Genomic DNA, 23,961 nt, shown 5'->3' on the forward strand with positions numbered 1-23,961 from the left:
CCCCAAGTAAACTGCAGCAACAGTTTGACAAGCTCCCTCTAGAGGATACAATTTCTATTTGTGTCCATCTTTTTAAATCATGTCCAACAAAAGAAAGTTACTTTCAGTTTTCAAATATTTTGTTTCTTTAGAATGCAACAGGCAGCAGTGGAATCAATTTGTTTCTCTTTTTTCTTGCTATCTGTCAAAATGTTCCATTCACAGTCAATGAACGTCTCTGATAATTTCTGTCTCTGGCACCCCGTTCCCAGGTTTGAGACGGTGGAAACTTATTTTCCTTTACTCCCTCTCCAGCAGGCTTGAACAGTTTAATTCCCCCCCCCCTTTTCTCCTGCTTCCAAGGGGGTTTTAATGGTTATAAATGAAGGAAATTTCGACCTTTGTAAAGCGACTTTCCAGGCTATTAGCTTACAAGATTTTTGCTTCAGTCTATTTACAGAAAGCGGAAGGCGGACTTCCTGTTTTGAACCTTCCCGCTTTTGGTGCCAAATTAAAATATTTCTTGATCCAATTTTCCGTTTCTACTCACGGGTACTTGTTTAGAATCCAATTGTCGACAGGAAAAAGTCAGCGCTCTCCGGCAATGGCAATGCGGCTTCCCTCCGTGAAAATAGCAGTCAGTTCGCAGCACCGCGCCGATCACCCTCCTTCGCTCCGGAGCCCCAAAATGGGGTTCCCCGTGAATAGGGGAGGCGCTCCTGGTGCTCTGCCGAACCCCACGTTCCCAGGCTTCTTCCACCTGGGATTTCTAGCGGGTCCCCACCTTCGCCGCGGCGGGTAGACCCAGTTTCCACGCAGACAGTTCCTCCGGTTGGAGGAACTCCGCCATTTTGCCGTTGGCGCTAACCCGGAAGTCTCCAAACAGTAGGCTTTCAACCAAAGACCCATTCTGCATACGTGCTGAATCTCTCTTTCTCCCCTGAGCTGTTAAAATTCTGGGGGAAATGACAGTTGATTCATAATTCATCTGAGCGTTACAAGCCAGGCAGATTTGTGTCCTGTATTTGTATTCTGAACCAGGCAGTGATGAAGTTCAGCATGGAGGAAGGTGGCAGAATCCATAGAAATAAAGAGACATGTTTTGCATATCCCTTGTAGTTAATGATCTTAAATTCTGCTCATGTGATATTCAGACAAATAAAGGTTTTGGAAGGCCATCTTTACAAGGCTTGTATAAGATTTGAGGGGTCCCTGGGCAAAGATGCCCTAAGTTGCCCAAGTGCCCTCTGTTGATGGATTGTGGCTTTACCTGGCAGTGATGGTGGATGGCAGCAGAAGCAATACTCAGAGCAGCATTAGATGGCTGGATCTAGCTGCCATTTAGTTCCCACAATGTTTGTAAGTGATGCGACATTTTGGGCATTGTGGGGAACAAGACCTAGCTGCCTGGTAGCCCAGGGCAAGTGTCAGGGACCTAATGCTACGGATGGCAGAGACTGTGGTTTGGCCCACATTTTTAAGCAGACTGAACTAATTAGCACCACCCAGACCCATATATAGATTGAAACTAATACATGTGATCATCTTTCAAGTAGAGACCTTTAATCTCAGGGTTGTGAGTTGTGTGTGGCAAAAGATTCCTGCATTGCAGAGGGTTGGACTAAATGACCCTCATGGTCCCTTCCAACACTACAATTCAATGATTCTATGATCTCCAACATTTGTGATATATGTCTCAGCTCAGAACATGTTCTAAAATGCATAAAAATAACACCTTCAATGTGTTTAGAAAGGAATACATTGGGTTAAAATATGTATTAAAAACAAACTTTTAAATTTAAATATGTTTTATTATGATAGCACATAAAATAAAATACTTTGAATATAAAATATTTAAATATGTAGTGTGCAAAAATACATATTTAAATGCAAATCTTTTGTATTTTTTTTAACACAACAACAACCCAGAAATTAAGATGGAAACAGGATGGAATAGAAATGAATGAACACATGAGAAACAGTCATAGACCAGAAACAGACTGATTCATTCGTCCCATCCTATCTCAGATCATGGCAGCTTGATGCCAGCTGCTGATGCCAGGCCTATATATTTGGGCATTTTTTTCTCCTCCGCCATCTAGCTTTTAAACCCTACCATTGAACTTCATTTCTTTAACCGACAGTTTTAGAGGACCAACTTTCCTTCCTTGTGGTATTTCCATTTGGAATCTTACAATGAGTTTATTTGAATGTTAGAACGGATTCTGAATATGCTTAAATCACCCAGCATCACATGGGAGGAACCCAGCATAGCTGTACTAGAGATTAGCTTTCATGCAGTTGGATTTTCCCAGCTTTCTCCCTACGCCCTTGCAAAATGCCATGCCCTTCACATATCACTTAGCTAACAAATGGCAAAAATTTGGATGGAGAGGGTGGAGCGTGGATAAAACAATCCACTATTAGTAAGATCTCTACAAAGAATCAAAATCAAGAATTGTCTCTGAAAATATAATAGTAATTCTGAGTAAATTCCACATGCTTCCCCCCTCCCCAACACATCCAACTTTAACTTGGGTATACAAGTTATGCATGACCCCCTTTGTCTTACATTGGTTTCATTGCAGCCAGTATATTTTCAGCCTCATCCTAAAACTCTGCAAGGGACCACAAGGGTACCCCCCCACAATGCAGAAATCTTTTGCCGAATGTGGGGCTCAAACCCACGACCCTGATATCAAGAGTCTCATGCTCTACCAGCTGAGCTAAATGTTTTAAGCACGGCCTGCTGGATTTATTTCCAGATAAGTGTGCATTGAATATCAGCCTAAACATGCATAGAATCAAGTGTGAGCCTGAGTTTTCAAGCTGAGGCCACAGCAGTGTTATTTATAACTTGTTTCGTGAATATATTTGTTGTGAAAATTATTTTGCTTGTTTGAGTGATTGCAAAGAAGCTGCTCTATCCATGTCTACAGATGATGTTTGCACAAGGAGTACAGATTCAAACTTAAATTTCTGATCTTGATTATTTGCCATTTTCAAAAGCGGCAGGGTGCAGGTGGGTGTCCTGTATGTAATAATTTCAGATAGCTTGAAAATTTGTTGCAGGGGGTCAGAACATTTTTTTTAGAAGCAATGTATATATCTTAAGCCAGTATATTTCCATGAACCTCTGGTTGAGTTTAGCAAGTGCTTAATATGGGCTTGTAAAAACCACTTACCTACCGTAGTTAAATAGGGTAAATGTTTTCTTTAGGCAGGAAAGCTTTTTTTTTTTTGAGGGGGGGAAATGGTTTCTTTTTAGGAAAATTAATCTGGGCATGTGACTATCATAGGCATGTGTCAATGAATAAGCTAATAAAATGTTATTGGACTCATTACTTTATTTATAAGACATAAGCTGTTGCGCTTGTTGGGGGCAGCTCCACCCCCCCCCAATGTGTGGAAATCTGCACAAGTTTATTCTTTCAGTGGAGTTGGGCGTATTCATCTGGTCCTGTGCTGAAGGTGCTTCATTGGGTGCCTGGAAAAGAAATTTAGCATATTGTGGTCTACTCCTCTAAGAATTTACCACGGTTAAAGACCTGTTGAAGAACGAACAAAATTAGTGCAACATATTGTTTGCACATAAAGCTCATAAGAAGTAACAGCTTGTGAGAATCTTATATGGGGAAATGGTAAGGACACAGTAAGGTATTGGATATAGTTCAGAAAATCGAAGCGCTTTCATACATAAACCTTAACTCGTGCACATTAATGTACATATTCCTTCTCTGTCTGTCTGTCTGTCTGTCTGTCTGTCTGTCTGTCTGTCTGTCTGTCTCTCTCTCTCTCTCTCTCTCTCTCTCTTTCTCTCTCTCTCTCTCTCACACACACACATACACACACACACACACACACACACTGCAGAGGAGTGTTCTGACCGCTAGATTGCCAGTCTAGGAGATCAGAGTGACAAGGACCAAAGAGTGTAACTGTAGCATCAGATGTCTCATGTTTCTCCAAGTGGACGCTGAGTATTTGCTTCACATCTTCACCCTTAGATATTATCTTCTGCCCAGGCTCTTATATTAAAGATTTTTTTCAATGAATCCGGGGACACTTTTCAACTTCAATGGATTTTGTATGGGGACTGATTTGTAAATCCGGTGAAGTCTGGTAACCTTATCTTTTATTCTTCACCCATAGCTATCAGCGGATAGGTCTCCTAGACCTCCTTTCACACCAGTAGTTGTGGGGCGTATGAGAGGATGGGACCATTGTTATGGTTACAATAGATTACAGTCTGTAGAATCTTTTTCTCTCTAGCAGCAACATACTCAGAAAGAATAATTATGGCTATGTGCTTCTGTACTCACTATCACCAATTATACTCTGGTTGAAATGAAAGGCAGGCTAGGTCTTATTGCATTATGAAACAACTGCACTTCATTGTACTCAAGCAGAAGAACTTTATGTGTGACTCCCACTGTCTTTCTGAGTTTGGATTATTTAATCTAAGTGGGGGCTATTGGAGGTATGGATGGAATTTTCTGAAAATCTCGACATGGAGCTTATCTGCATGGATTTTTCCATGAAGGGGTTTCATTGAATGGTTTTGTTAATAGGGCTGGACTCATACATATTATACATTTTTCACATGTGAATTTGGATATATAAACTTGTGTATAATTAGCTGGGCTTTTAAAAATGAATAAATAAGCAAATCCTGATGTATCACAAGTGGCTTGGACCTAAGCAGGTGGTTGATGCAAGAGGCAGTTGAATATGGGCATGACATAGTTGGGTTGGAACAGTCAAATCCCATGGACAGGTTAAAATGGATCCCCCAGGCTGCATTCCTCCTGATCTACAGCTGAAAGCTGTGGCTATTGATGCCTTCAAGATGAGAGGGGTATTTCTCTTGTCAAACCATTGGACAGCAGAAAAACAATACTGGAGTAGCATTTCAGTCTCTCACTTTGCCGAGATAACTCAGAAGAACTGTTGAAGCGAGATTCAGTCAGGCATAGCTTCACATGCAGCTGTAGACTATGTATCACCCCAAAACAGGGTTAAGACTCCAGTGAAATGTTTTATGTCACCACACTGCAATTCCCAGGATCCTCTACGAGAAGTGATGTTTGTTACATTGGTACAACTAAAATAAATTATGTAGGGCAGATACATTCCTCAGCCACTTGAAGAGGGATGTAACAAGCTTTTTAAACACCAAGTGGATTGGTAATTCAACATTACAGCAGAAACAAACTCATAGCAGGAGCAAACTATTCCAGAAAGATTTGTTTTGTTGCTAATTAAATTGCAACTTGCATTGGCAAAGCTCTCTGTACGTCTGTTGGTCTGCTCGCTAGGCATTCTCACACAAAAAACTCCTAATTAAATTCAAATACACAATCCAACTAACAGATGGGAGTGTCTTTCTTGTGGATTTGCCACTGACTAGAATGCTTCGAAAATGAGAAAGTAAATGGAAGGCTGGGGCTGCATACACACTAACCTGATCGTAGCATAAACATGTAGTTTTTTTCAATCTGGATTCATGCATGCTCAGCCACATTTGAAAACCCTCCCCTTGATTAGGTTACCCATGCCTTTTCTTCCCTGCACATGCCTCAGGTAAATGAAGGTGATTGCAATTTTGGTATATGCCCACCCACAGTGTCACTGGGCAGGGGTAGATAACCCACCCACCATTGTCAGAACCACCTACATCTGTTTTAAAATGGACATATTGAGGGGAAACGCAGACTCAAATCTGCAATGTGCTTTTATTTTCAGAGTGAAACCAATTTCTCAAGAAGTGCTTTTCAGGGGCAAAAAAATATGCAGTAGATCTAGACTGTGTGTGGACTATGTAGGGGGGCAAACTACAAGAAGTACCTAGTCTTAATGGATTCTATAATGAAATGTTGTTTGTACACAGCCTTGACATTTTTTCTGCAGATTAGCAGGGAAAGTTGAACATATAGCAGTAGAAGTACAGCATGATCCTGTTTTTCAATTTTGCATGGAATTAAGGCCATTGAGTTGAGTGGGCTTGTGGCCAGGAAAGCGTGCATGGAATTCCACTCTACATCAACTGTCTTATGCAAGGCATACTTACCAGAAGTAAATCCCACAATATTCAGTGGGGTTTACACCCAGGTCAGTGTGCATAAGGTGGAAGCCTTGTGCTGCAGTTCTAACTCCACTTAACCTGAGAGTAAATCCCACTGAATGCAATAGGATTTAGTTTTGACCAAACATTCATAGCATCTAACCTGCTTATGTGGGCAAGAAATGTATTGTGCAGTTTCATGTAAATATACATCCTATCAGGGTTCCATTCTTTGTGTTCCTTCCTTATCTTGCCCGTCACTTTTTCTTAGTTCTCTGGGTTATGTATATAGCACACTAAAATGAAGAAGAAATTGCTTTAATTTGAGAGCCAGTGTGGTGTAGTGGTTAAGAACGGTAGTCTCGTAATCTGGGGAACCGGGTTCGTGTCTCCGCTCCTCCACATGCAGCTGCTGGGTGACCTTGGGCTAATCACACTTCTTTGAAGTCTCTCAGCCTCACTCACCTCACAGAGTGTTTGTTGTGGGGGAGGAAGGGAAAGGAGGTTGTTGGCCGCTTTGAGACTCCTTAAAGGGAGTGAAAGGCGGGATATCAAATCCAAACTCCTCTTCTTCTTCTTCTTCTTTCCAGATGAACAGTTGCGCTGATCTGATCCACTGTTTTGGGTTTCTTTTCTTTTAATGCTCTTTTTGAGAGTAGGTGTTAAACCCAATGGGGCTTACTTCTGAGATGATAGATTCAGGACCATTTTTTATTCTGGATTAATTAATCCAGAACAAAATTGCCCCTGACTCCATCTGTGATCAACTAGCTCAGCTCTGCACCGGCATGCGACGTCCCATGCAGATTATTTCCCAAGGGAATGCCTTCCTCAACAGTTTTGCCCACCCCCTGCCTTAGCACCTCACACTCTTCCCATTTTACGATAGGTAGATTATAAAGCCTCCACCAATGTTGTTTGGCCAGGTTCTCTGACCCTGAACCACAGAGGGTCACCTTGACCATGTCAGCAGATGTTTTCTTTGTGACCTTAGTGTTGTAGGAGCAGTCGCGTGAGCTGCCTCTCCTGGGCTGCCGAAGTATCAATTAATCATTGCAATGCACCAGAATCAACAAAAGAAGAACACCATTTCTACCTGAGAAATGGCTTTCCTCTTCTTCTTTCAGTTCACCAGTCCTTTTAGATAGCACGGCTGCTTCAGATTCCGCAAGAACAGCCTGCTCTGTCAAAATGAATAGTAAAGCATTATTCAAATGGGGGCATAAAATTAGAATGAAAGGGCTCTAATGAGGATACAAATCTGGATATGAAGACGGCTGAATCTGTTGGCGATTGGGATTTTACAAGCATCTTTGTAAATCATTTCTACCCAGCTGACGTGCACAGAGCAGAAAAGTTGTACACCAAAGAACTAATGTTTTTCTTTCGTTAGACAAAAACAAAATAATGCAAGGCCTAGTTAGCTTTTCTGTGGACTGTGCCTTCATGGAGCTTCAGTGTACCATATATAATAACTGTTATCCCCACTTCAGAAAGTGTTATTACACAGCTGAATGATGGCTTGAAGAACAGAGGTTCTCTTTCCTTTGTTTTTCCCCTCCATCTCTCTGGGGAGTTAACTGCTAATTATTCCCTGCCTTGTCTTGCAGTCAGTCTGCCCTCTGACAATGCATTCAGAAACTACGCAGGCCGCAATCCTGAAACACATATGCCCGTGAAAGGAACTCTGCCAAAATCAAGTCTTTTCTTCTGAGGAAATGCATTCAAGATAGCAACAGCCATTTTGTAAATGTTTTTGGCTGATAGCCAGTCCAGGAGCTTGTGGAAGCCATGGGACTTTTGCAGGATGAGACCCACGGGAACTGGCTAGATCGGAAGGATGGGAGGAAAGAGAGGCATGCATGAGTATTTAAATATTAAAAAAATCAGTGGGGAGCAGCAATTTCCTAAACCTACTAGTTCTGGGATTCAACTGGTGTCATGATATGAATGGCAATAGCTCAGTGGTACAGAGAACATCTGGTTTACATACATAAGGTCCAGGATCAGTCCCTAGCATCTCCAGTAGGACTGGGAGAAACCCCTGTCTGAAAAATTGTAGTGTTCTTCAGCTTTGGGTCTCTGTATGTTGTTGGTCATTCCTGACCACTGGGCTAAGCTGGCTGACAACGATGGGAGTTGCAATTCAGCAACATCTGGGACTCAAGGTTGATGAACACTGATGTAGAATATATTGAACTGATGGACCAGTGTTTTCGCTCAGTATATGACAGCTTCCTATGTTCCTCCTTGGCCCAAGACAGGCAGAATTTACCACAATATAAGATCCCACCACACCCACACCCTATATTGACTATCTCTAAGTATGCTGCACACACTTCTTAACACCCTTTGCCGTTTTAACTCATTTCCTGTTTTGTGACAACATTGCAGTCTCTTCCTCATCGCATGGCTGATTTTGTCGATGGTCCCAGATAGCAGCCCACAATTCCCTGGGGCTGCTTAACCATGTTTGATGAAACCTTGGAGCCTGTATACAGCAGTTCTGAGCAGGGCAGGGGCTACAGAGCTGAAGAAGTTGGCAGGGCTTCCTGAGAAGCAGGCTGGTGTAGGTATAGTTGAGGAGAAGCACACATCCCTTCTCTACTTCTGGTCTCCTGGTTGACCTGGTATGACCAAGGAGGATGGGTTTCTTTGCTTAAGGCAGGGGTGAGGAAACCTCAGGCCCAACAGTAAAATGCATCTTTCTGGAACTTTCTATCCAGCGGCTGGAACTCTCACCAGCCCATGTCCGCCACACACAATACACCCCTCATTGTTCCTGTGCCACACTCTCCTCTAAAGTTCCTGGACCATGGTCATTTCTCTTGCTTGCCTCGAAGGGGGATAGAGATATGTGTCTGTTTTCATGGTGGAAATGTAGCCTCTCAAACAAAGGCACACCCATTGTTCTGCTGAAAAAGGTTCCCCACTTCAGGGCTTAAGGTATGTAACCGCCAGGCTCCTCCACAGATTGTGTGCCTAAACACCTTTGTTAATGCAGACTGTTTTGTTGACAACATTTTTTTAACTTTTTTTTTTTTTGAAGAAGGGAAGCATCACTGAGAAATTGTCTACGACTACTTCTCCAAAGGGAAAATGACCTGAAGGGGTCTGAGTGTGGCGGTTCAATTCTCCATTCTCTGATAGGTTCAGCGTGATCACCAGATATCAGAGAACTGATACAGTGGTACCTCGGGTTACAAACACCTTGGGTTAGAAATGCTTTGGGTTACAAACTCCGCTAACCCGGAAGTAGTACCTCAGGTTAAAAACTTTACCTCAGGATGAGAACAGAAATAGCGCACCGGTGGCAGCGGGAGGCCCCATTAGCGAAAGTGCGCCTCAGGTTAAGAACGGTTTTGGGTTAAGAATGGACCTCAGGAACGAATTAAGTTCGCAACCTGAGGTACCACTGTACTGCTCTGCTGGAAGCCCCTCTTCCTATTTGCACTCGGTCCCCTAAATCCTTTCCTGGTTCATTTGTAATTCTGAGAGATTTCTGTAGGGAGAAGAAAAAAGCCAAAAACTTTTGATTTTAAGCATTTTATTTGTTCGGGTCAATTAAGCAAAATAGAAAACGCACATCTGACTGAGTTACTTTCCTAAGTGGTTGATTTGGCTAAGCAGTTATATAAATCCAACTAATTGATTTAGGGAGTCGAGTGGAAATATTTGTTTCAGATAGGATTCTTTTTAAGCCTTTGTAAACTCATTTGCTGCTCCTCACACTGTTTCAGGTATCTTGCATTAAAAGGGAGGCTTGTTGCAAAGATTCACAAGGCCTTTGCGATTTTTAATGACCCTGGACAGTATTTCTTTTTGGGTTTGATTTCCGTTCCCTACCCGACCCACCCCTGCCACGCATAAAGTATTGATTTTTGTTAGTCTAAGGCAAAGCTATGTGTGCTTCTCAGTCGCAGCAGCAGAAAAATGGCAGAGATGTACGCAGCTGTCAAATTGGCTCTGACGTCTGTGAGATATATAAATTGTAAGGAGCTGCCTTAAACCACAGTCCATTAAGTTTGTCATGCATTCTCTGCTTTGACTGGCACCATTGCTTCAAGGTCTTAAAGAAGAGTATTTTTTTCCAAGTCTGCCTACCCGAGATTTTTTTTATCTGGAGAAACTGGGGTTATTGGTCTGCTAAGCATTTGCTCTCCCACATGAGTTATGTGCCCTTTTCAGAGAGAGGCATGTACAATTCAAGACACGCTCTGGCTTGTGAAACTGGCAATTCCATATGATGATATCTCTACACCACTGGTACAAGTGGACAATTTAAAGATATCAGCAAGGCAAGAGACATGCAAGATGGACACTCATGTTCCAGGCCTTTGGGTGTTTCGACCTGAGGGTATGCGACTGGGCAAAGGATATAGGCTAGTGAGAGAGACAGAGCATATTCATTTTTATAATTGATTTTAAATCCACTGGTTGAGCATATGCTGTTATAAACAAAACATTTTCCCTGTGGCTTTTCTGTTCCCCACTTTGAATATTCTATAATCATACCTCTGTTATTACCAAGCAGTTTTTTTGCTCATTATCATCAAATCCCACATATTTTTGCTTCCTTCCTCTACTAAAACAGTTTTTTAATCCCACTTCTACCCAACGGGGAGTTAAATCTTTAGCTACAGCCTTCTTGCATCCAGCAAGAGATTACGGACCAGTATCCTGTACTTCTCTTTTACTCAGTTGTGCAAATAATTTAGCAGCTCTGCCTGTGGTATATTGATTAATGTATATTGTGTGTGCGCACACGCACACACACACATGCACATACGTTTTCAAAATTCTTAGTTTATTTTTTATTTAATGAAATTTATACACCGCTTGATTCTAAAAGTGCTCAAAGCAGTTTACAAAAAGATGAAACAGTAAAATCAAGGGTGGAAAAAACCACAGCCCTACTTCAAAACATACAAAAGTCCAAAAGTGAAAACAGATTAAAATTACCTCATCTTCTAAGCACCCTAGGTAGAGGAATGTTTTTAGCAGGTGCCAGAGTCTCAAACCCACAGGTGATCATGCTTATGTTTTGTCTGTAGTAAAATCTGTCCATGATAGTAAATGTGCTGGATAAATGTGAAACGACAAAGAAACTGTTTGTATAAAGCTTTCTTTGTATAATTGCCTTTGACATTATATTATTGTGAACATAATGAAAAACAAAAAATGTAGCTGACCACTACTCTCTCCAGGAAGTAAGGACCATAAAAAGCAATCTATAGCTGCCTGTTTTGTGAACAGAGTGAAACCTATCCTATGTACTTCAGGTCTTTGCTGTATTTGATGAAATAGTGTGGATTGGTCACTGAGACGATTACCCACAAATAATATTGTTGTTTCTTATTTACCCCACAAGGTTCCGCCCGCAACCTGTCATACCCTGTTGTGTTCTGCCCGTAATCCAATAGGCCACAAAATGGCATACAAGCCCGAGTTGGGAATCCTCTCTCAAAATGTTTAAATGTCCTCTTGTCAACAAAGGGGTTTTCCCAAGGTGGATTAAACAGAGCAGCGAGGTGCTTTGACAGGTCTTAGTGAAAAGTGTGTTCTGCAGTTGTGGTCATATTTCTGAGAGCGCCATACCCCAGGGACCAAAAGGCTTCACTTCCTGAGAGGAGACGGCCTAGAACAAAACCCCAGAGCACATGAACATAGGGGATGTCTGTATGATTCATATTAGGACGTGGTAGACTGCCTTAGGTTGCAGGTGTTAGGACACCATTAAAGACAGTAAATTGTCCATTATTGTGTTTATTATTATATTACCACCAGTGGATGCCACTTGGATTTTCTTTCTCAGGCCCACAGATATCTTTGGCAAGCTCTGGTTGTATACATTTCCAGCATTGTCCCCAGTTTTGTCAAGCGCTGCAAGCATGATTCATATTTCTGGTAAAGCATAAGGCAATTAAAATGGAACCATGAAATTTCTTGAACTGTTTTCTCATTCCTGTTTGTTTGAATAATGAATGCCTCAGCTGTAGCCCGTAAAGTGATTGCATTTTCTTCTTCTTCACTTTTGCAGGTTGTCTTAGTCTTCGCTCTTAGTATTGGTGCTCTTGTAATATACTTCATAGATTCGTCAAAGTGAGTATTTTAATACATTTCCTGTTCCCTTCCGCCCTCCCCTAAAGCAATTATGAGACTTTGTATTGCTCCATTCATCTACTTCAGCTCAAAGCTTTGTACTCATCACCTGCATACAATAAGAGAAAGGGGGGGAAACACTAAAACATGACACAGTCTCCCAGGCTTAAGTTTCAAAGAGAATGGGGGAAGGTCTTGTGTAATTTTTGCCATATTTTTATTTTTCATGTTTTGCTGTGGGGTGAGAGAAAAATAATTCCTGTTTTCAGAATATGAGGAATGTAGACACATTTTATTCTTACAGTCAGCAGGTTAAATATCTATTCACACACTTTTTTTTTTTAAATGAGTATAGCATGGCATAAGACAGGAGGAGAGGGGACCTCATGGAAAATTAGACTTGTAAGAATTAAAATAATTGTATGTACTGTGGACCAAATTAGACATTCTGGGTAAATGCATGGCTACAACTCAAGAATGCCACCATTGCAACTAATCCCTCCTCCTCTGCACTACCTATTAGAACTTCCATCATATTGTGATGTTATAACATTCCACATTTTACTGCCATTGGCAGTTAATGATGCCGAGTAGGAACCAGGAATGTGGAACACTGTGACATCGCAACACAAGGCAAGTTCAACTGACATGAGTGGGAAGGACACAGCCATTTGCAGTATCAGCGGCACACTGTGGGCATTATCGAAACCAAACTAGATACTATGTTGGCATTGTCAGGCCAAACCACATACCGCAATAACTAGTCTGGTATTGCTAATAGAACCTAAAAGTCAATGGATGGATTCTGCCACGTTGTTGTTTTTCCTGTCTCTTGTGGAATGCAGAATCCTGAAAACAATATAACATTTTATTTTATGGTTAGCAATCTCCATTGATGTCAATCAAGTAAATGTGTTTCAGAAAGTGTCACTGTTTCATCACAGTGCCTTTCTTTAGTACAGTAACTCAAAAGGATCGCTGTGTCTTTATGTGCAATTATATGATTATAATTTATCTTTGATCTAGTTAATAATCACATCTGTAGTCCCACCTGCAAGATGACCTAGCATGGCTATGGTGTTTGCCCGGAACAGCCTTCCCAAACCTGATGTCCTCCTAACGTTCTCAACTAAAAGTCCCATCTACCCCAGCTAGCACAGCCTATGATTGAGGATGATCCCTTCCAACTCTACAATTCTATGACAGAAGTTGGAGTCCAAAATATCTGGAGGGTACCTGGTTGGGGAAGGCTGTTCCAGATGATTGTGTGCACCAAATATTACTCTTAGTTTTGCTTGCTTCACACACAATCCACCGAAAGCAAAGCAGCTCCAAGTGTTTTGACTTCAATGGGAGAGACTGAAGCAGGTGGCTAGTTCTTCCATTGAACTCAGTATTACTGCTTCAGTTTGGTTGGATCATGCCCGTTGTTTTGTAGGTTCACGCCTGAGATGTAAATGTAACAAACATGTCGCATACATGCCTCTCATATGGATGTATTTGTCAGAGAGTTAGGATTGGTTGCCCTATAATGTGCGGATGTCTGTGTGTGTGTGTGTGTGTGTGTGTGTGTGTGTGTGTGTGTGTGTTTGATATCCTGCTGTCTGCTGTGCAAGGCAAAAAGCAGGGGGAATCAGGTGCAAAAGCCATGGCACCTCCGCAGCATCATGCCTTGTAGTGTTCTCCCAGAGCATTACAGCACCCCTCTATGTAGCCCTTGCATTGTGTCAAATATTTTGTGATCTGGTTTTCATTTCGAAAGCAGCACATTCAATGCAGTTGAACAAATTACCCTCTCCCAAAATACTTGCCTTTCAGACTTGGCATTGACGTGAGCTGGAAATCGGTTGTTCGGGAGTGCCCCCAAAAGGCAAAACTCTGTTGTTGGGCTAAAACATCAACACCCTCTTGTTTAGCTTGAGGCCTCCTTTCTTCTCCCTCCTTGCTGTGCTCAGCTTCATCTGTCCCCGCTGCCACTTTATTCTATTGGCTGTGGCAACCTACCTGATTTGAATATTTGTCTGTTATGTCATCATGTCAGATGTATAGTGACATCAGCAACAGACTGATGTTGGTCACCACAGCCCACATCAAGAATGCGGACAAATGAAGCAAAAGTCACTGAGTTCAAAGGGTAGGGGGTGGCGCCAGGGAAAAAAACAGCACCTAAACAATGTGAACATGTCCACAACATATGCAAAAAAAAATTTCCCCCTTCAAGAGAAGGCATGTCAACATTAACCCCCCCAAAAAAGTAACTTGAAGGTATGTAATTAGCTATGGGGTTTCCCCACCACCACCACTATGGAGCATGAGGCTAGACTGACCACTGGTTTAGCTGTGCCATGAAAGATCAGGCCATTACTCATATATGGGAAGAGCAGGATTGTGACTGGAATGGAATAGTGGTGAAATTATATCCATACCATTCCGTGGGCCGGATAAGGGAATTCTCTTATAACACTGGAATGTCACAACCACCTAATATGCAGATTTAATCCATAAATGAGCATTCCAAGACCAAAAATACCAAAAAATCCCTTTCTGAGTATGGGCAGATGCAGAAGTGGCAAACACCAGTGGCAATTCCAAAGACTTCCATCTCCTTGACACACATGGGAAGGAGACAAAGGGAAGGAGAGAAAGAAGAATGGAAACATGCTGAACACAGGACCTCATTAGCTAACTTGGGTCTGGCTGATTCTGCAGCACGCCTATGTGTGGCAGGAGGGGAAGTCTCCTATGACTAAATAAAATTGCACTTCTGTAGGAAAATGTACTTGCCTTTTTCCTGACTATTGTTCATTTTTTATGTCAGAGCTATTGTGAACTACAGCTACTTTCTTTTGATCAATGTTAATCTTTAGTCACTTTCTTTTTTAAAAAGCATTTTATTTTCACTTTTTAAACAGTATTCTTATACATTCACATCATTTTCAGTTTTTACACTCCTGGGATTATTTAGACCCCTCAAACTCCCCCCCCCACCCCTGGTTTCCAATTTTTCCCTATATTTTTTTTTTTTTGCACCTCATTACATTTTTCTAAAATCTTTAGTCACTTTCTGTCGTTGTGTTACCTGATGCTTTTGAATGGAAAGAAGCACAACATGAGGTTTTCATCTATTCCAAATTTACTGTTCCTGGGGCTTGCTCAGAGCGGAGAGCAGAGTGCCTAAATAATAATAATAATCATCATTTTGGCTGTGGAAAACCAGGCAGGTGGGCATCCCCAATGCTCAGGATGCAGTGGCTGCTGGTCCATCCTCTTAAGGCTGCTGCAGAAAGGCAGCCTCCATGTTGTTGTTGTTGTTTAGTTGTTTAGTCGTGTCCGACTCTTTGTGACCCCATGGACCAGAGCACGCCAGGCACTTCTGTCTTCCACTGCCTCCCGCAGTTTGGTCAAACTCATGCTGGTAGCTTCAAGAACACTATCCAACCATCTCATCCTCTGTCATCCCCTTCTCCTTGTGCCCCCCATCTTTCCCAACATCAGGGTCTTTTCCAGGGAGTCTTCTCTTCTCATGAGGTGGCCAAAGTATTGGAGCCTCAGCTTCAGGATCTGTCCTTCCAGTGAGCACTCAGGGCTGGTTTCCTTAAGAATGGATAGGTTTGTTGTTCTTCAGCGTCCATAGCATGTTGCAAAATATGTTCTCACACTGTGGATGCCAAAGACGATTGCTGTGGGCAGGTGGTGTGGGGCCCTTTGGAGAAGGGCTGCAGCTCATACAAGCGTAAGAACAGCCCTGCTGGATCACATCAATGGCCCATCCAGCCCAACATCCTATTTCCCAAAGTATCCAATAGCCTAATTCTCCATGAATTTGTCTAAACCCCTTCTAACACTATCCAAGTTGGTGGCCGTTGCTATATGTCACGGGAGGGAATTCCATGGTCCAGCTATGGCTGTGTAAAGATATACTTTGTTTTGACTGCCCTGAATCTGCCAGCATTCATAATACTGGGTTCTGGTATTATGAGAGAGGGAGAATTTTTTTTTTTTAATCCACTTTCTCCACGATGCCTAATTTTATACACCTCTTACCATGTTTTCTTTTACACCCATTTTTGTTCTAAAATAACAAATCCTTAACCTTTCCTGATACGGGAGTTGCTTCAGCCTCACTATCATCCCAGTTGCCTTTGCTGAAGCCTTCTCAGCTCTACAATAGAAATGAACACCTTATTCCAAGTGTGGTTGCGCCATTGATTTGTGGTGGCGTTATGAAATTGGCAGGTTTATTTTCACTTCCTTTCTGAATGTCCCTCGGCATGGAATTCAGCTTCTTCACCAACAGAAACTCTCCCCCCTTTTTTTCCCTCATCTGCTGAGAAGCCCCTGAATGTTTATCACAAGGCACCACTGCACTGCAGAAGAATTGTGTGTGTTTGTGTTCCAGGACACGCACTTGTTTTATGTGGGGCACTGGCCAGGCAAGTTAAACCTCACTATCTCCCTTTTTGGAGTGAGTGTTTGCTCTGTTCCCAATGGCAGCAGCTAGACTCAAATCAAGACACAGGGTTGGAGGTTTGTTAGAAGCATTTTGGCTGTACCACCTGGCTTCATGAATTGCTGCTGGGATGACAATTTATGCCTGCAATATGATCACACAGCAGTGAAGGGTTTGCACCCAAAGATTCCTTTTAGGTCCCAACCAGATGTGATGGTCCAGTAGAAACTTAGCAAACCTCCTGTTTCTGCTGCCACTTTGGAACAGCCAGAAAAGAGGATGGCTGGCCAGTTGGCTTGTGTTGTGAAAGGGTAGACTACTCCTGTGCGGGTAGCATGTCTAACTCCATTTTCAACAAACCACTTTTGTAAAATGATATGGATTCATCTCTTGTTTGGATTCTGGCCGAATCCATTGCCGATTGCACTAGAAGCTCCGGGTGTTGCTTTGTAGTACAGCAGAGTTATTGCTGATAACTGAATTGTTTTGAAGAGCCTGCCTGCTTTGGGAGCCCTAGCCTGTGGGGTTTCAGAAACTCTTTGATTAAAGCATTTAATTTCCCCTCCTTCAGATAAGGAACTTTCCCTAATAATAAGAGATGCCCCTGGGATAGCTTGAACTTTATATGGGTTTCTTACTCAGTGCTTTACATCCGCTCCTAGTCTTGCTTTTCACCTTCTGAAAATAAGAGAACAGTGAATGAACGCTCATATTAAGAAAAAGAAAAAAACCATCTTGAAGAATGTCAAGCTAAGTTGCTATTGGTATCTACACACCCTTTCCTTTTGGGGGGGGGGGAATTGCCATCACTAGCAACACAGAAACACTGTGCTCAGCACTCTGGAGGGAGACAGTCCAGCTCGATTTCTCACATTAAGGGCTGTGCAGAGGTCTATTAGGCCGGTGTACAATCAAAGCGAGTGAAATATTACCCTATTAAAATTCCCAGTGAAGTCTGCTGTTTTGTAAAGTCATGCCAAAAATTTCATGCCAGCGCATTTTATCAAGTCTACATTTTTGATGGGTGAAAAACTAAAGTATGGAAAGTCAACAAGAAGGGAGAGAGAAAGCCAGGAAAAAGCAGAAAAGCCAATAAAGAAGAGCACCCGTAATGGAAAATGAAAACAGTAATGGAAAATGAAAACAATAATGACCAATAGAATCTTGTGAAGAAGAATGGAAGATGTGATAATTAAGTATGTTGCAAACACTTGGTCACTTTTAATAAACAGTAGCAAAACCATGGACTGCGAATAAAATGTTTTGAATGTGTTGCAAAGTGCATTATACAATTGTGACACTAGATGGCAACTGTGAGCTATAGCTAATTAAATGCATTTTTCAAAACAAAACAAAACAAAACAAAAATTCACAAAGTTTTAAACGTATGTAGATTCCACCTATGTGGTCTTATGTGGTACAAAAGTATCACCCGCCAATGAAAAGGCAAAAAATTATGAAGTATCACAGAATGTGACAGTCTTCTTGTCCAATGACAGCAGAGGTTTCTGCCCATGGAAGGCAAGTCAGCTAACCTGTTTTCTCAGGTTGCAACCACAGGCATGGAAAATAAGGCTTAGAGCTATCTTGACTGGTACATATTCCTGCTTGTTGGCCCCTTTGATTGATGCTGAGTACTAGGTGGCTTCTTCTGATTTGCACTACTAATTGTGAAATAGTGGAAGCTGCAGCTCCATTTCATTACGGGTTAAAATTATTTTGGAAGGGCTTTTCCTTTTTTCTGTTTCTTTGCTTTAAAATACATATTTTTATCAGTGGCTGTCTCAAGGAATCTTTTGAGTGTTTAAGAAATTCATCCATCCTTTCCAAGGCTCATTGTTGAAGTCTTTTCTTCCTTTTGTTTACCTTCCTATAGTGTTGCTCAGGTCAAAGCCAGGTTATGCATGGCACAGAATCTGATCCTACAGCTGATTAGAAGTATCATATGTCTTTTTAGCACATCTTACAGGTTATTGTAAAAAGTTACAGCTGTTCATATATGGCCCAGTGACCTCGGCCAGCAAGAACCAATCCTATTCTTTTGCCATTTATGTTTTTGTTGCAAAAGTACAGTGCTTTATATTACATCTGGGTATCCTATTAAAACATCACGTAGCATTTGACTTTGACTGATTTATGCTACGTATGTTATCTCCAGTGTTTTGCTTTGTTTGTTTGTTTTTTACAGTATTGTGTTCTTTTTACTTTTATATCAGGAATGTGGAACCTGTGACCTCCAAGTGTTATTTTGACTCCAGCTCCCATCAGCCCCAGTCAGTATGACCAGTGGTGAGAGCTGATTGAAGTTGCAGACCAGCAGCATATGGAGGGCCACAGACTCCCCATCCCAGAGACAGGGACATATCCCCCATATTTTATAAGTGTTCATTACCCAACGAGCACACGGCCAGTCCTCATTTAGATGTTTTTGGGGTTATCCCTAAACTTATTTTTGTAGTTCTGCAAACCCTGGGGTTCCCTCCAGCTTGCTGATCTTGTGCACGATGGAGCCATTTTGACCGCCTAAAGACTGGCACTCAGAGATACGTGTTGTTTTCTTTGAGTTTCTGTGCTGCTGGGACGATGCATCCCAAAACTAGAAACACTCTGCTGTATTTCTAAGCACATCTGAAGCCTATCATGTCTGAGACTTTTTGCAACTTCTTTCTCCTCAACATTTTCTAATTTGGAATCTTGCATTTTGCTTCTAAGAGTGCCTTCATGAGCCTTCCTTATTCATTCCCTCCCCCCCCCCCATAGGAAATGATTTAGTTATGCACACAGAATTAGTGGCATACTTCTTTACACATAAAATTGGTGCAGTGCAAACTGTAAAATAAGCCTGGGTGATTTCAGAAGCAAATTTTCTGTGACAAACCATTTGTCAAAACAGGAGGATTTGCAAGGATCACTGCCTTTCAATGTGACAAAGCAAAAAATAATCACATCCCCATTATCAGCTTTCAGCAAACGTGACCTTGCTTATTTCCCGCTCTCCCCGTGACAATTTGACAGATGTAGCTTTTGGGAGACCCCAGTAGTTAATGAGTCATCTCTAGTTAAAAATAGACTTCCCCACAGCAAGGACACCCATTCCATTTTTTATGCATTTGTCACCACCGATGGAGTCATAGCACCAACTTTGCCGCATTATGGTTGGAAGTCTGAGGGGAGCCTCTCTCTCTTTGCTGTTGTTCATGATTCGAGGCAGTTCTAAAACTATCTAAAGATAGACAGTGGGCAATATGCAGTACATTTAAATAAATATAATTTATCAGTAATGTTAGCTATTGAAATTCTAACTCGGGAAACCCAGAAACTGCCTCCCCAAGTCAAACTGATTTGCTAATACAAAATAAAAATCATGAGCTGGGAAAATACATACAGTATGCATGCATGCATGTGTGAGAGCAAGAGAGAGAGAGCTTTTCTATCTCTGTCCCTTCGTAACAGTAATGTGAGAACATTTGCAGAGGACATTTGTTGAGCAGGCCGAGGAATACTTTGCCCTTTCCCCACTCATTGCTCCTTCCTTGCAAATCTGTTTTGTGCCAGAGTTTCCATTTCTTTCCCCCCACCCTGCCGTAGCTGACTTTGAATGACTGTGAACAAGCTGATGGTAAAAGCTTGTGGAGCAGGAACCGTGGGGAAAAGCCCTCCCCCTCCCCCTTCCTGCTCACCTACTAATTCCACCACCTCTGCACGACATGCATAAGCATGTTGTTCTACCTTCAGAAGGTTGCTACTCTAGCAGCACAACTGCCCAACCAAAAAGGCATCTGTGATCTACTCTATACTTATCTTTCCATGTAGGGCAATTCCTACTGCATATCTTCAAACTACCTTGAAGCTGACTTGGGGACAGATGGCAGCAGCCCAGGGCTAAATGCTATAAAAATACAATATATGCAAAAGCCTTTAAGGAGCACCATATGTTAGAACTCCCTTTTAATGTCATAATTAAGACTGAATAGGTTTTGCATGTTCAACAGGAAAACTGAATGTGGCTATTACGATTATATGGCTTTCAATACTGGCTACATGTTATTATGTAATAAAGGCAGTGTCCTTTATTAGCAAACAATCTTGTTCAAAATACATTGGGGAATTTAAAGTCTAAATGAATTCAATTGGGGTGGGGAGACGATCATTCTCCTGTTTGAGGTGAACAATCATGCCAGAAGGTATTGAAATAATGTTTAATACGTAATCAGGTTCTCTCTGCCCAGCCCTGGTATAGAACGGTGAAGCATGTTTTCAAGAGGGTAGATGGAAAGCCAGATACCAGCTTGCTCAGAGGGTTATTGTCACAAGTCCCACAGCCCCATCAAGATCAGACATGGTGATGATTTTTAAAACCCTGACTGGCTTAGGTCCAGAATACCTTGAAAATCACCTCCTCACAAGCCAGCATGTTTGCTGCCTAAAAATAGGGTGAAGAGGTCCTTCTCTATGTTCTTTCTGCAGTGAAGGCTCTGTTGGGGAAGATGAGAGAAGGGGCTTCACTGTGGCCTTGCCTAAATCATGGAACAAGGCTCGGTTGCCTGCTTCTCTTACAATATTTGCCATACAGCAACCCTGTTTTTGTTTTAGGCAGGCTTTTTGTTCATCTGATAGATAATTTTATTACCCAATGCCTCTGCTGCACCTGTCTTTATTGTGTTGCGTTTTCATAGCGCTGTTGTATTTTAGTGTTGGTTTTAATAGAGTTAGCCACCTTGAGTGGTGCAATTAACACTAGAAGGGCAGGGTATAAACGTCTGTATAAATAAATAAATAAGGAGCAGTACCCTCGAAGTTCATAAACCATGGGTCATTCACCCTTGGGCAGGGTAGAATTTAGAGACTAATCTCAGCATAGAAATAACTCCATACAGCTATGCATCCCTTGAAGTCAACACACTTTCAAGTTACATATTTTTTGCGTAGATTGCATCCATTGTTGTGCTGTGCAACTATCCTTGTCACATTATATCCCGGAACTAAATAATAATTTATGTAACTCTCGGCATATTAATATAACTCTTTGCAGGTTGTCAGTGGAACACATGGGAGACATAGACTAATGGGCATAAAGCAGTTTAGGTAAAGAAAACCTGTTGCTAAACATTATTGTTTAAATTTCAGGTCAGCTATTTCCAGGACTTAAATGCAAAAGTGTCTCTATCCTAGCTAACACTTCAAAATTTCTAATAAATCAAAAAACAAGTTCTCACATGCCTTTTTGGAGCCTGATGTTTTAATCCCAAATGTTTTACTGCGGGAAATGCAATGTGACACCAATGCTCCGTTGGTGCAAAAGCCCTTTTTTTGTACTGTACATTAAAACTGAGGCAGATCCCGGTGACCTTATTGTACCTTTAGGAATGAGCCTCCAATTACTTCTATTTAAAATCCATTTCCCTTTCTAACCTGATGTGTCCCCTGGTTTGGACAGTCATACGAATACCCTGCTTAATTAGATGCCTATCTTAATTTCGTTGTAAAATGCACTTCTCTCAACAGAGGGAGAAGAGATAATAATTCATCACCTAAACATTGCAAATGCAGACGTGAAGCACCCTAATGAGTATCTAGCTGATTTTGCTTTTTAACTTCATGTGTAAGCTGCTGAGAAACATGGTAGGAAAACTCTCTTTTTTATATTTAGGCAAAGGGATACTGTCATGTTGTGGGTGTGGGTGTGTTTTCCCCTAGTTTATGACTTGACATTTCCTGCCTCGGCATTCTATAATTTCATTGTGGACCATTTCAGGTTTAACTGGATTTTGCTCATCACATGAGCAAAACCTTTGCTTGGTCTTTTCTTTCTTCCATATAACACGGAGATAGGAATCCTGTGCCCCTCGGTGTGCCATTAAACTCCATTCCCCATTAGCCCCAGCCACTGGGATATTGACAGCTGGGTTCCCATAACCTCTGGAGCATCACATGTTTCCCGCCCCTAGTATGGTATAGTGCCCACAATATACAGACTTCTGCCAACTTCCCCACACTATACTGTAAAAGATTCTACCCAATTCAAAAGGAGAAGGTGAAAATTCAACAAAGGCATGCTGCTTTTGAAGCAGCCCTGTGTGTTGTTGCACCCAAAGAAACTCACTTTTAACAAGAACTGTTTGGCTTCTTTCTGAATGGCAGTTGAACAAATATCTGTAGCAACCTTCCAGAAGACTACAACTCCCAACAACACTACTCAGAAAGGTCAATGGTTGGGAATGATGAACGATATATGGATGTGCCTTGCTGCATAAGGTACCCATTAAGAAAAACTGTGTGAATTAGGGATGCTGCAATAATATGCAGATTTGATATTGTTCTTCCAGGTGTGGACAACAAGCCTGAGCCCCTCTCATGCCTGATTTTATCAGTGGGGGAAGGGGAAAAATATATCAATGCACACACTTAAGCAAGCTAGCTTATGAATGGGGGTGTGCATTTGAATATGGATCCCATTGGAAGTAATGGACGGCATCCACATTTGGATACATTTCTGAACATACAGCTGATTTATGCTGTCTGCTCCTATAAGCAAGGACACTGTGAGCAGTAGCCAAGACCAAAAGGGCAGAAAAGAAGAAAGCTCCATGGAGAGAAAGGGGCAGTTTTCACACATCCCTTGTAAGAAACAGTATATCGTGTTTTTGTGTCACACTTGTTTATGGGCAAGTAGTCTGCAGCTAGTCAAACAGACTGTGCCCCAAATAAACAGGGAGGTTATCAAGTAAATTGATAGGAGGAAAGAGAGAACTTTCACAGTGAGAGCTATTAACACACATCACTTAGGTATGTATTCTTCCACTTCCTCCTCTTTTGGCAGAGGGAAACCAAACTCCTTGCCAAGTCCAACATGCTCTCTTAGTGTCCATTGCTCCTGTGTGCCAAGTGCTACTCCCTTTCAAATGGCAATTTAGGGGGTTTGGGGAGAAAAGCTGGGTGGAGTCAAGGTAATTAAAAATGTGGTGGTTTTGCAGCTTTTGAAATATATTGCATGGTGTGAATGGAGTTGAGCCAGTAGGCTGTTTATTAGGCATGCTTTGCAGTTTATTTGACTAAAAGGGCAATAAATCTGTTGGTATACTCCACATGTCCTGTAACAGTATTGATGCTAAAAAAAACCCTGAGCCTATTATTCACTTCCTAATGAACATGTGGTGTTCCCATTAATATTAAAGGCCCCTTTGCATCTGCATAAAAAAATAAAATACACTCCTAAGGGAGCATGAGGACAAGATGACGATGTTGGTGATGATTCAGTAGTAGAAGAAGCAAAATTATTAGAGAACTCTGATCTTTACTTTTAAAAAATGATCTATTTTTGCTTTTTTGCAGTTTGAGTAGTTAATGGCGCAATTTTAGTCATGAT

At 41.7% G+C, this 23,961-nt stretch overlaps 1 protein-coding gene across 15 annotated transcripts in view; it reads left to right on the forward strand.

Annotated features, from left to right (window-relative positions):
* LOC310762901 (calcium-activated potassium channel subunit alpha-1) overlaps positions 1-23,961 on the forward strand; it is a 564,221-nt gene that overhangs the window by 249,210 nt on the left and 291,050 nt on the right. For all 15 annotated transcript variants that reach the window (XM_083614569.1, XM_083614564.1, XM_083614572.1 and 12 more), the window contains exon 3: positions 12,084-12,145. In XM_083614569.1, coding sequence (XP_083470695.1) covers positions 12,084-12,145 — 62 coding nt within the window. The remainder of the gene's footprint in view (positions 1-12,083; positions 12,146-23,961) is intronic.

The sequence above is a fragment of the Podarcis filfolensis genome (assembly GCF_964270895.1).
Source record: "Podarcis filfolensis genome assembly, chromosome: 5".
NCBI classification, from domain to species: Eukaryota; Metazoa; Chordata; class Lepidosauria; order Squamata; family Lacertidae; genus Podarcis; species Podarcis filfolensis.